Below are 14,129 nucleotides of genomic sequence, written 5' to 3'. Positions count from 1 at the left end.
CATTGTCTCATCCATCCTTGTAGTCTCTGCTCAGAGGAGGTGGATGTCAGATGTGAGAGTCGGTTTTATAGACAAGTGGGCAAGATCAGAGGAGGCTTAGTGCTGCCTGGGGAGCATAGCAGGAACAGGAGCAGAACCCGATGGTTGTGACTTATTTGGCCGCCTTCCCAGACCACGCATTTAGACAGAACACTGGCATTGTCCTTGTTGAGTACTTCATCTGCATATCATGGCCGCCACAGAACTCGTGATCTCTGTCCTGGTTCCAGAGAAGGGAAGAGAGGGAAGCAGAGAAAGAAGAAAAACCCATGTCCAGATGAGTGAAGTGAGTCATCTAAGAGCTAGTTAGTGAAAGACTATACGTAGGAACATGCTCTACTCTACACTCCTCTGCCTCTGGGAGAGGACAATCATGTGACTTCACATATTACTAACAGCCCCCTCTCATTTTCCTCACTTTGCCTTTTCCAAAGGGAAAGTAACTCTATCACGAAGCTTCTGATAATTTTTTTGGACAGGCTTTAGACCTCAAATTGCACCATCTAGTGGTATAAAAATAAATCTCATGACAGAGACCAAATTATATTCGGTCAGCCTTATCTGTATATATAAAACCCTAATATGCAAATAAACCGAACGGCGGAACAACTGAACAAACGAACAACCAGTCGCTATGACGTGCGCTGACCACCAAGGGGTGCGTGCAGAACATGGTGAGCATCGGCAGCAGGTGGCAGAGCACCGGACATGGCGGGTGTCAGCCCCAGCGGGATGGTGGAGCAGGTAAGCAGGGGCACCAGACCAAGGTGGGGTGCCAGTCGCTGTCATCAGGGCGAGCCTCTGGTGGTTAACAAAAATTCTTTGCTCCCGGGAGCCGTGGTCCTGCCTGGCGCTCACACCTGCTGCCAGCACCGGCCCCGCTCACACCCGCTGCTGGCTCCCGGCGCTGGCCCTGATCGCTCGGCACCGTCAGCAGGTGCAAGCAGCAGCTGCCAGCCCCGATCACCCCTCAGGGCTTCTCCACCTCCCCCTGCTCCTGAGGGGCGATCGGGGCAGCAGCCACCGCTCACACCCGCTGCTGGCGCTGGCCCCAATTGCTCCACACCATCAGCGGGTGCGAGCGGGGCTGGCGCCGTCAGTGTGTGGGAGCAGCAGCAGTGGGAGCAGGGCTGCCAGCAGAGAGGGGACCAGGGGCCACAGCGGGAGCGGCTAGGTGGGGGCACAGAGGATGGGCCGAGACCCGCCCCTGTGCCCACTGCAGCCTTGCGGTCCACAGTTCCTTTCAAGGTGCACAAATTTGTGCACTGGGCCCCTAGTATTCCATATAAAGAAGGGATGGCAGGCTAATTCTACAGCCATCTTCCTGCAACATTAAAAGGTATTTATTTTATTTTTCAATTATAATTCACAGTCAATATTATTTTCTTTTAGTTTCAGGTGTACAGCTACATAGTGGTTAGACAATCGTATACTTTACAAAGTGAGCCCCCCAATATTTCAACTACCCACTGACAAAAAGGTATTTATTTTTAAATTGTGATATTATCATATTTAAATCTGCTTTTTGTAGTGTTTGTTTCAAAATACAACACATTTTAAATAAGACATATAACAAATTGTTAGCATTATAAAATGATATTTTAAAAAACTAGTAATACAGAGATTTTCTGAAGAAAAGTTCAAAGTAATTCCCACCTATTATCTATTTTTTCCATGCAAGAGCTTTGTGAAGTAGAGAGCATCTATCATTAGCCCCATTTTACTGATGATGTAATTGAGACTTAGATGACATCACCAGAGACAGGTAGAAAAGCCAGCTTACACTGCCTCCTGCACGCCCCCTACTGGGGATGTGCCCACAACCAAAGTACATACCCTTGACCGGAATTGAACCTAGGACCCTTCAGTCCGCAGGCCGACACTCCATCCACTGAGCCAAACCAGTTAGGGCGAGGGTGTGCCTTTCTTGAAGGAGAGTGAGTGAGGGCCCAGTCGGGAGACAGAAACCACACAATCATTTCAACAAGCAAAGTTTAATATAAAAAGTTATTAACTATATAGGTGATTAGCTACTAAGAAAGAAAAAAATATGCCAAAGAATTCTTTAGTGCTGAGAGAGAATACCCAAAAAAAGAAAACATTTTTTAAAATATATTTTTTATTGATCTCAGAGAGGAAGGGAGAGGGAGAGAGAGATAGAAAACATCAATGATGAGAGAGACTCATTGATGGGCTGCCTCCTGCATACCCCGCCTCCACCCCCGCACCCCCAACTGGGAATCGAGCCTGCAACCTGGGCATGTGCCCTTATTGAAAATTGAACCAAGACCTCCTGGTTCATAGGTCGACGCTCAACCATTGAGCCATGCTGGTTGGGCAGCTTCTTTTGTATATATTTCTATTCCTCATCTAACTAAAGCAAAAGTGTTTTACAAAGAATAGAATAATACAGAGTTTTATTGAGTCGTGGTAATATATACAAACTTCGTTTGATTTGATACTTTATTGTATTTCCATTAAAGTTATCTTTCATTTCTGGGAAATTTCATTTCCCTGTCATGTCTGTAAGCTTTTCAAAGGGAAGAATAATTCCAGGTATTCTTAGGGTTTGGCCCACCAGAACATTGTAGACATATGTTACATGTGATTGAATGGCAAACCAGAATATTGTAGACATATGTTACATATTACTGAAGTAAATTTAGAAAATGTTTGAAGATCTTACCACACATCTGTACACTGTTGCTCCTCCTACTCTTTCCAGAAGAGGGCAGTAGTCCACATTCATCTCCAAATTAAAGTCGCCTACTCTTCCCCTCGCACTTTAACACCCATCACTTGCAGCCCCTTATTTCAACAGTATTTACTACTACATTGAAAATCCAAAGATGTCTGGTTGCTCACAACAACAAATCCACAATAACAAGATTTGCACTGCAATGGAATTCTGGACAGGAAAATATCTGATTCTTATTAAACAATAGACAGTGAATTCATCTTGATAATTTTATTGAAACCCTTTATTTTCCTCCACTATTTATATGATTGTAGAAAATTGCAGGAGAGGTGGAGTCATTCTTGTGATTATAAAATGCAAGCATTAAATAGAATCAAATTACTAGATATTGCATTTCCCTTAACCTAATAGGCATATATCTCTTGCATATATTATGAGGCTAAATAGAAAATGCAATTATACCTCTCTCTGACTAAGATCTAAAAAAATCTTTATAGTTACACAAAAATATATTCGATGGTTTCAAACACATGTATAGTAACAGTTTTATTAAGAAAAGCTAATTAGACATAAATTAATCATTTCCATTTATTATGGGAAATATTTGAAATGTAGCCTAAAATTCATCATGGAGCCAAATTGTGTTAGCTAGACCCCTTTAGGTTGGAATTACATCAGGCCATAGGGGTTTATTGTAAAGATGTCCTGGGACACCATAGCTAGGCTTCATGGGAGAACAGAAATTAGAAAATCCTTCGGTTTCCCTTGTCATCTCAGGAGCAGGCATTTGCACTTCCCTACCTACTTCACTCCTCTGAAGTTCTGGTGACTCAGCTATTCTCTGCTTACTTTGCTCTTGCAACTAATTACTAATATCTTCTTTAAATATTTTTTTTTATTTTTCAATTATAGTTGACATATAATATGACATTAGTTTCAGTGTAGAACATAGTGATTAGACATATATATGCCTTACAAAGTGATCACCCCGATAAGTCCAGTACCATCTGACACCATAATATCATACACTGTTATTACAATATTATTGACCATATTCTTGATGCTGTACTTTACATCCCTGTGACTGTTTTTATGACTGGCAATTTATACATTTGATCCCTACCCCTTTCTATTCTTTTTCTTTTAAAAAATGTATCTTTATTTTTGAAAGTATTACGGATGTCCCCTTTTCCCCCCATTGCTGCCCTCCACCACCCTTCCCTCCCCCTTCACCACACTACTTCCCTCCACATCAGTCCTTCGGCCGCCTCACCGTGTCCACTTGGCTTCCGCTTACTTTCTTTTCTCCACGTATCTTTTGTCTTCTGTCCAGTCACCCAAACTGTGACTCTCTCTGTCTCATATTCAAAGTCCCAACCTGTCCAGTCAATTAGGAGCCCTCTGTTGCCCAGAGTTTTCATGCTAGGCCACTGCCAGGCCTGTAACCAAACGATGGGGCTGATTGCCCGGCCTCTCAAATGCCCATTCTAGTCTATTAATTGTGGCCAGAACATCAGGGTAATGAGACAGAGAACATGACCGTCATAGGAAACCCCTCAGGAAGCAGGTTTGGGTATGGCAAACATTCTGAGATTTTCTAAAACAGGGCAAAGGAATTGTTACAAACCTTGCTCTTTCTGTCTGAAAAATTAGTAACAGCAATTTATGAGTCTTTGCTTGTGAGTCCTCTGCTCACATTATTCATCTTACTGATAATAGTGTTTGTTTTCCGTTGCCCCAGAGGCTAGAATTCCTGCATAGACTAGTGTAGCAGGCTCCATTTCACATGCTAACTATAAGGTATTGGAATAAAAATAATTGCCTTTGCTAGGTATTTTGCAGATAATAATCAAGTAAAGAAATCTTTCAAAACTATGTATCCCCTAGGAAGCATTGCAGGGGAAACTACAGTGTTAGTAGAAAGTATATATTTTATTTTATTTTATTATTTTATTTTTTAAAATCTTCACCTGAGGATATTTTTCCATTGAGTTTTAGAGAGAGTGGAAGAGAGAGGGAAGGACAGAGAGAAACACATCAATTGGTTGCCTCCAGCAGGAGCCCTGAGCAGGGCCTGGGCCAGGGAGGAGCCTGCAACTGAGGTATGTGCCCTTGACCAGAATCAAATCTGGGACCCTTCAGTCTTCAAGCTGACGCTCTATCTACTGAGCCAAACCTGCTCGGGCGAAAGTAAATATTTTAAAATATTAGCAAGAGTGGGACGGACATTTCTCAGAATAGTAAACTCACAGAGAGATGCTTTGGTAGAGGGGAGATAACCAAATTCTAGGAAAAATGATGTACTACAATAGATAACATTAGGTTTTCCTTTGAATTTCTTATAAAGGAACCAACCAGAAAAATTTGCTCTGCTCCTCTAACCCGATGGAGCTTTTGCTTTTGTTTCTCTTTTTCTAAACCTTTTCCCGGCCATTCTCTTGGCATTGTGTTTTTTCAAAGAATGTTACCAGAGATGACCTGATTTTTATAGCTGACTAGGAAACCTGCCCAGGTGAAAGGAACTTGAAAAAGGCCATTCAAGTCAGAGACACCAGCATATCTTAGGTCTTTTCTTTCTCTTCAAAAATAAAACAAACAGTTTTGTTCCTTATGATTCTGTAGTTTATTTTCCCTCCTTTTTTTCTGATTACATTGGGCTTTTTTCCATTTTCCAAACAATGTACATTTTAAAAAGAAATACTTTCCCTCAAAATCGCTATATTTCACAATTCTAAGTAGAAGCCTAAATGCAATGCACCCAGTACAACGCACAACCCTTGAATTCTGTTGACAACATAATTCTATGCACAGAATGGGAGGCTTTTTCTTTCCTGTCCTTTTGTTACCGGTGGGGCGCTCTCTGTGTCTCCCCCTCTTACCGGTAGAAGTGGAGTTCCTGGGGTGCCATGGGGAAAAGAATTTCCAGAGGCCCCACGGGAGGATGAGGTATCTTGGAAAGCCTATTGATGCTGTAAGATAAGGGGGTTGCCTTCTAAGGTCCCACTTCCTTCCATCTCGCCATGGGGAAAGTCCCACCTTGTCTTCAGCAGGATTAAAGCCACTGCCCAGCGCTTGCAAGGCTCACATCTACTCCACTGTAGGCAACTCAGTGCTGTACCAAGATCCCTGCCAGGAAACCCCTACAGTGCAGGGTGGGAGTGGGGAGAGGGTGAGGGTCACTCCCACTGAGTCACCTCCATCAGACAGCCAACCGCTGTGACTCTGTTACTTCCAAAGATCCCCCAATCCTAAAATATTTAGTATCTTGCCACTGTTTTGTAGGAGAATAATTTTTAAATAGACGTTTGAGAATTATTGTATGTCCCTCCCACCCCCAACCAAAAGATGGAAGTGGGAAATTGAGGCACCAAAGTAGTCGAGTCCTCAGAGTCTAGGCTGGATTTGGGAGTCAGGCATGTCTAACCATGTGACTCCTGCAGGGAGCTGAAGGGGTGGGAAGAAGCCAAATGAAAGGCTCAGCCATTAATCCGAGTGTCTCGCTCAGAAATGCAGGTTCACAACCAACAGAGCAGCAACTGGTGACCAAGTCACAAAAGAGCAGTTCTCAGCACAGAGGAGGCAGGGGTGGATGCCAGGGTTAAAGTGCCATCCGTGCCTCCTTCTCAACACCTTCCTTTAATCCCTCAACTGAACAATGGAAGCCAATCAGACTAAGCCTAAAATAGAACATTTCTCTTTGCTATTAATTACTATTTTCAAAGGCTAACTCACAATTTAGTGGTAAGAGCCTATTGAACCTTTTTCACATTTTCCAACATATGATATTAAAATAAGTGGGAGCCCTTGATAAGCAGGGATTGAATTCCATGGAAGTCACAGCACAACACCACACAGCATTCCAGAGGAGCTGGCATCACCGCTAGCTGAATGTCAGGCCAGTTTCCTACTGAGTGGCATTTTTTTTTTTTTTAGCTGGGGATAAGAGAGTGGAAAAATTAAAAGGAAAGAAAAATCCTTTATAGTTATAAAATTCTCAATATTTAAGAGTATTAACAGCAAAAGCAATTCATAACATATTTTGAGAATTATTACCCCTTGGGCCAAAAATATGCCAGATAGATGATTAAAAATAAGAAACTTGTTTAAACAAACACAATCATTTAGACTTAATTCTCCCCTCTGAGTGGGCAAGAACTGCCTTATAGAAACACCCACGTACTTGAACTATTCCTCCTTGTACCTCTGGGAGGGGTGAAAGGAGAAAAATGTAGGAAGTTTTCTTTGTGGAGAAGTATGTACGCAGAGCCACAGGGTCTGTGGGTCTTGCAGACTGACTGGGTCTAACCCGACAGATCACATCAGTTGCTTATGGCAGAGTTCCTCTATGAAGAAAAGGCACCTGCAGGAAAAATGCCCTGAAACGTTTATTATGATTACAAGTATGTAACATTGTTTTTCCTCTAGTCACAGAGAATTACCTCTGAAAGTTCAAGTCCCAGCAAATTCTACCAGTCATCTTCCCTTACTTAGGGGTGTCCATCTTCCAATTCTGCTTGTGACTGAGACTTAGAGAAAGTCTGACTTCAACGAGGCATCTTGTCTTCCTGGGACTATTATATTCCAGGAAAAAGTTTTCAACCTTCCAGAGATCTTAGCACATGAAAATCTAGTCTAAAATTTACATAATTTATTAACCAATGTTATCCAAATAATTTTTTTTAAAAAAAGTGAATAAAGAAGGTTAAAAAATACAGTCTATCCCAACTTCCCATTGCAGATTCTTGGTTTTGTTTTTATTGCTTAACTTGTTTGGATGAAACTCATGGGAGACTGACTTAAAAAACAAATCTAAGTGTGTGGATTTGTTGACAAAAGAACGTCCAGCCTATAGCAAAGTCTTTTAAGAGTTTATTGGAGCCAAATTTTGAGGATATGCCTGGAAGCAAAATCTCAATGGATTGAGAAAATGCTCTGGAGAATTTAAGTTTTGCAGCTTATTTTATACATTAGAATCAAAGAAGGAGACGTACAGAGGGTTACATGAAATTAATTGGTGGTAGATAAGGAGGCAAGAGGAAAGCAAAGCAGGGAAATCTCCGAGACTGGATAAAAAGCAAAAAGGAGAAACATACTTCTTTTACACTGATGGGTACACAATAGTTAACAATTAACATTTACAGCACATACAGATGGTATTCAGGGAACAAGATAATAATGAGAAGTTCTGTGGTCTGGTGCTCTGGTGCCTGTGGTTGTACCTTGGAGGGGGAGGAAAAGAAAATTACTCAGGCCCTGGCCGGTGTGCTAAGTGGTTAGCGTGTCAGCCCGAACATTGAAGGGTTGTAGGTTCTATTCCTGGTCAAGGGCATGTACAATCCATGTGCCTCTCTTCTCTCTCTCTCTCTCTCTCTCTCTCTCTCTCTCCCCTCCCCCCCTTCCTTCCCTCCCTCCATCCCCTCTACTCTATCTAAAATTAATGGGAAAATATCCTCAGGTGAGGATTCACAAAAAGAAAAAAAATCACTCTGAAATTTCAAAGGTATATTACCCTACCTAGATGCATGAGAACAATAGACAGAGCTCACTTAAGGTCAAGGTTGACCTTTGCTAAGGAAGCTGTAGGCCTGGGATGTGACTACCTGTTATGACCTGCCCAGTGAGGAATTTGTGATCAGACCGTCCTGCGTGGTTACTTTTGGTCACTGAGCTTGTCAGGCCTGTCATTTGCCCCCACCCCCAACCCCCAGCTTGTCAGTTATATTACATAGCTCCTTTTTCATTCACAACTTTAAAATAGCAGTAGCTTTGGGAGCATTTTATCAATGTAACCTTTTAACAACAAAATTTCTTACAAGGAGATGAAAACTATTTAGGAAATACTCTGGAAAACAAAATCCCAAAGGAAAAAAATCAAGATCAATCTGGGCCAAAGGGTTCAGAGACACCTTGGAAAGGCCAGCCAAACTCTGGGTCAGCCCTGCGTGGTGTCATTGTTTGTGTCAGATGTAAGCTTTTGTCCAGGCTTGGCCTGACCTCTTAGTCACTGTCCAAGGTAATGGTTATCAGCCTTTCTGCTCCATACAATAACCTGGAGGTTTCCTGAGGAAATCCTGATGCCCAGATCCTACTTTTAACTAATTAAATCATGGTCTCTGGGAATAAAGCCCAGCATAAGAAATTTTTATTTTTTAATATATTTTTTATTGGTTTTAGAGAGGAAGGTAGAGGGAGAGAGAGCTAGAAACATCAATTATGAGAGAATCATTGACCAGCTGCCTCCTGCACACCCTACACTGGGAATCAAGCCTGCAACCTGGGCATGTGCCCTGACTGGGAATCAAATTGTGACCTCTTGGTTCATAGGTTGATGCTCAACCACTGGGCCACACTGGCTGGGCCATAAGAACTTTTTAAATGCTCCCCAAGCGATCTTAATAGACATCCACTGTTTTAGAGCAAGAGTTTTCAAACTGTGTTCCCTGGCACTCTATAGTGACTACAGTAGAGGTGAGGTAGCATGTGAGGGCTGCCACTCCCCCAGACCCTCTGTCCTGATTCTCCCGGAGTTGCCTCTCATTTTATCTCTTTCAAGTGTTTCAAATAAGATAAAATGTCATTTTTAACAGTGGGGAAAACTAGAGAAATATAATAAAGCACTAGAGGCCCGGTGCACGAAATTCATCCACGGGGGATGGGGGGGAGTCCCCTCAGCCCAGCCTGAACCCTCTCCAATCCGGGACCCCTCGGGGATGTCTGACTGCTGGTTTAGGCCCGATCTGGCCTAAACCGGCAGTCGGACATCCCTCTCACAATCCTGGACCACTCGCTCCTAATTGCTCACCTGCCTGCCTGCCTGGTCGCCCATAACTGCCCCCCCTGCCGGCCTGGTTGCCCCCAACTGTCCCCCCCCTCCCTGCTGGCCTGGTCACCCCACGCAGCCTGCTTATGCAGTCGTTTGGTCATCCCTCATTAACCCCCCTGCCAGCCTGGTCGCGCCATACAGCCTGCATGTTTAGTCATTTGGTCGTCCCTCATTAACCCCCCCTGCTGGCCTGATTGTAGGCAGCCATCTTTGTGAGGACATGATGGTCAATTTGCATATTGCCTCTTTATTATATAGGATAGTCTTGATTGAAGCAAAGCCCACCCTACCAGTAGTTGGGATAACTAGCTTCTCTCTGGGGTAGGAGGTAGGGAGAGAAGCTCTGTCTTCCAGGACATTCACTCCAAAGAAGATGGACATTGATTCAACACTAATTTGTAGCTGCATATTTCTTTAACTGCTTGGCTTCCTATACAGGATCACATAGTTAGCCACTTGTCTAAGGAAGCAAGCTTTTTAAAGACACTGATTATTATCCCTCACCTTTCCTCCCATGACACAGATATGAACAAAACCCCAAGGAGAAATAATCTTGTGTTGATTCCATCAGCAACCATTATTACTGCAGAAGTACATTCCTTTAGGCTAAATCTTAGAATAAAATGTTGTCACAATGCAATTAGTAATAATTGTACGGGTTAGGCACTCTTCCAAAGGATGCATATATTTTCAAGTATTGTTTTTAAGCACAATTACTAAGTATCACCTGAGTTTAGACTTTTATTACTTAAAAAATATATTTTTAATTGATTTCAGAGAGGAAGGGAGAGGGAGATAGAAACATCAATGATGAGAGAGCATCCTTGATCAGCTACCTCCTGCACTCCCCCTACTGGGGATCGAGCCCTCAACCCAAGCATGTGCCCTGATAGAGAATTGAACCATGACCTCCTGGTTCATAGGTCCACGCTCAACCACTGAGGCACGCTGGCCAGGCTCATTGATGCTTCAATGAGGAAACATGCTGTGTGTGTGTGTGTGTGTGTGTGTGTGTGTGTGTTTACTATTTTTTTTCTTTTCTTAATTTTTTCTCCTTTATTGATTAAGATATTACAAATGGAAACATGCTTTTTATGGTTAACTGAACATTTGAGAATATATCAACATCATGCAACATTTTATGTGGTAGAAGTTGAGTCAGATAAATTCAGGTGTAAATTTAGTTTCTTATCTCTTACCTATGACTTAACTTTAACCATTCTGAACTTTAGTTTTATTTATAAAAGTAGAAATAGTAATACTTCCTTCCCAGTATACTTGTGAGTTTTAAATATAAATCATATGTAAACTACCCAGAGCATAATAGATTGTCATATACATTAATTCTACCTTTCCTCCTTAGTGGAAGAGAAAAATTTAGAATATGGGTCTTTCTTACAGCTAGAGAAGTATTTTTTCTGCATAACTCAATTTTAAGTAGCGCTGAACATTGAAATATTATTTGAAGCTGCCTAAAAGCAAATTTCCTTCCAGATTCAAATATGACATTTTATATGTGTAATAACTATGTTCCAACCCACAAAATGGATTAAACTAACCTAATGCTCTTGATCAAAATCCTGCTCCAAAAGGAATAACTCCACTGGCACGTGGCCTGGCTGGCATGGCTCAATGGTAGAGTGTCGACCTATGAACCAGGAGGTAATGGTTCAATTCCCTGTCAGGGCACATCCCTGGGTTGTGGGCTCAATTCCCAGAATCTGAAGACATCAGTTCTCAAAAATAATACATTGAATTATTATTCAATGTGTGGGGTGTGCAAGAGGCAGTCAAACAATGATTCTCTCTCGTCATTGATGTTTCTATCTCTATCTCTCTTTCCTTTCCTCTCTGAAATCAATAAAAATATACAGTTTTTAAAAAGCCACTGGCATTGCCTTGTTTACCAGTGATGTAGGCCTCCTCCAGGGTTTCTCTCTGTGCTCAAGCTCCAGCCTCAGCCTCCCAGTGTGCCCTTTTGCCTCTCCTAGAGTCTCATTCTGGCTCAGTATACATTTTGGGCTTCACGCTTTGGACAGTTCCCACAGACCTCCAGTCAGGGCTCACTGCCCCCTTCAGCACAGTGGGCACTATGCCTAGGGCCCATGATACCTGTAGGGGCCCACAAGGGTTTTGAATTTCTTTTAAAATCTGGAAAAAAAATAAACTTTTGGGTTGAAAAAATTTTTAATACATAATATTTATATATTTTCTATCAACACAGTCATGAATATGTGTGTGTGCGTGTGTGTGTGTGTGTGTGTGTGTGTGTGTGTATTTTTAATGTAGAAAGGGGTCCATGAAAGCAAAAGTACTTAGAGCCCACAATAGCCCTAAAACAGCCCTGCTTGCAGGGCATACTTTTATTGTATGCTGGAAACAGGTGAGAAGGTCAGAATTTTAGGCATTATATCCATTCAATGTGTTATTTTTGAGAACTGATGTCTTCAGATTCTGAGAAAATGAATTTCAGATGGTAGAATTTTATACATCCTTAAAGGGCAGTAGGGTAGATTTATAGGACGAGGATTTTGCTGACTACACTGCAGATCCCACTGTGTACAGTAGTCCGTTAAGAGTACCTGTCTCACTCACAACTCACCACTTCTTCCCCAGATGCCATGACCCTCTTGCATGAGTCTTGCTGTTGAATCAAAAAATCTTAAACTTGAAGATTCTGAACCCAACCCCCACCCAAAGCAAGACCACCTTTCTCGCCATCCTTGACCAGTCACTCTGCATCAGTTTGAGCACATCCTAACACTATCTGCACCTGGGAGCTGCAAAGCTGCTTCCCTTGGCCTTGTTGTCTTATAAAGAAACACGGAATGTGAGAAAACACAGATATTCACAGGTTGTGGCTGATGCAGTAACAAGATGTTATAAGAAGTGAACCCCTGGACACCATGAGTCAGCGATGGTGGATGAACTACACACTGTGGGCGCTACCCACAAGGACTATTGTGGTCTCATCTTCCTCGGGGTTAAGTTCCGGACCCTCCTCCACCACCCTGTGCAGGGTGCTATAGTGTTGCTGGCTTTGGTGGAAAGAATGCAGCTCTGAAGCAGCCTCCCAGGCAGCAAAAGTAGGCATGGGGAAGACCTCTGGCCTCTTGTTTTCAAAAAAGCTTTTCAGATTTCTCTCACTCAGCTTGCTGGCGTAGTCCAGGAACGCATTCTCCAACTGCTCCTTCTCCTGCTGTGCATACGTCTTCCAAAAATTCAGCTGAAGGTAGCTAACTTTAGATCGGCAGCGAGCATAACAAGTGGTGAGCAGAGAGAAAAAAGATGCTGAACAAATCAGGCACCATCCTAGAATCTTAGAAAGAGAGAGAGAGATTGAGGGCGTGTAAAAGCAAAGCCACTTCTCAGGGAGCTGGGGTGATCGTATTGGGAAGTGAATGGCTAAATTAAAACCACATCTCGGCTGAAATCCTTCATCTTATTTTTTTAACAACACTTTTCTAACAGCCAAAATAAATTTCTACTTTACCTAATTATTCTCCATCCTCTACATCATTGCTGGTATGCAAATAAATAACCAGAAGGCAGGCAAATAGGGAAAAAAAAAGCAAAAAATATAGATTATCCAAGAATCAGGGAAACCAAGCCCTCAAATAGTATTATCTTTCAGAGGGAACATTTCTGTGTCTGGGTAAATGTGATCATTTGAGCAAATGACCAGTTCCTTAGCCATGTGTTTTCAGGCATTGATAAATGCAGATGTGCGTCTAGTGACTGATTTTTCCCAAGTTCTCTTGTTCGTAGGGAGCAACAACCCCTTCTGAGGGAAATTTCATGACTCATTATCATGATAAAGTAAAACAGACCTAATACAATAAGGAGACTGAAACTGTAAGAATTGAAAGCCTGCATAAAAGCTGAGAAAAAAAAATTACAGTGATTCCAAACCTTCAGGACTATCGGTTCTGAATTTTGATAATTAGAAAAAACAAAATTCTCTCTGGTTATGGACTGGCTCAGCTGGGCTTTCTCCCCCTCCCCCTGAATATTAAAAACAGAAGTCCAAATAGTTCAACTTATCTTCTAAACTTTTTTGTTGTTCTAATTATATTTTGATAATTGGAATTAATTTCGTATTTGGACAACTAATGAGCTCTTTCAAACTTTCTCTTGACATTTCAATGAAATGACCTTTGGTATTTCTCAGCAGATGGGCCCATTTGAAAATAGAGACAAAAATCAGCAAGTGAACCCATTCAGACCATAACAGAACTACAGATACACTCCAATGCTTTAAACTCGTGGTTCCCACACTCTCAGGCCTTGGAGTCATTGTGAAGGGCTCAGACTCCACATGAATGCCGACTCTGGATTGGCACCAGTTGGGTTTAAATCTCAACTTTCCCCTTACTGACCGTTCTCTGCACCTCAGTTTTCTCAACCATAAAATGGGGGTTACCCATCCCAGAGGGCAATTTTGGGGATTAAAATGAGATGATGTAGACATATATGTACATTCAGTAAGTGTGAGCTATTATTACATGACTAGAGGCCCACCTGCACGAAAATTCATGCACTCGGTGGTGGTGGTGGTGGTGGTGGGGG

At 42.2% G+C, this 14,129-nt stretch overlaps 2 protein-coding genes across 2 annotated transcripts in view; one reads left to right on the top strand and one right to left on the bottom strand.

Annotated features, from left to right (window-relative positions):
• TRAPPC3L (trafficking protein particle complex 3 like) overlaps nt 1-14,129 on the top strand; it is a 43,602-nt gene that overhangs the window by 18,984 nt on the left and 10,489 nt on the right. The window lies entirely within an intron of this gene.
• CALHM5 (calcium homeostasis modulator family member 5) overlaps nt 11,792-14,129 on the bottom strand; it is a 5,358-nt gene continuing 3,020 nt past the window's right edge. Inside the window, exon 2 of the mRNA XM_006089175.3 lies at nt 11,792-12,879. Within this exon, the coding sequence (XP_006089237.1) occupies nt 12,490-12,879 (390 nt within the window). The 3' untranslated portion in view covers nt 11,792-12,489. The remainder of the gene's footprint in view (nt 12,880-14,129) is intronic.

This window comes from Myotis lucifugus, unplaced genomic scaffold (assembly GCF_000147115.1).
Source record: "Myotis lucifugus unplaced genomic scaffold, Myoluc2.0 scaffold_57, whole genome shotgun sequence".
Taxonomy (NCBI): Eukaryota; Metazoa; Chordata; class Mammalia; order Chiroptera; family Vespertilionidae; genus Myotis; species Myotis lucifugus.
This window is presented reverse-complemented; position numbering and strand designations above follow the sequence as displayed.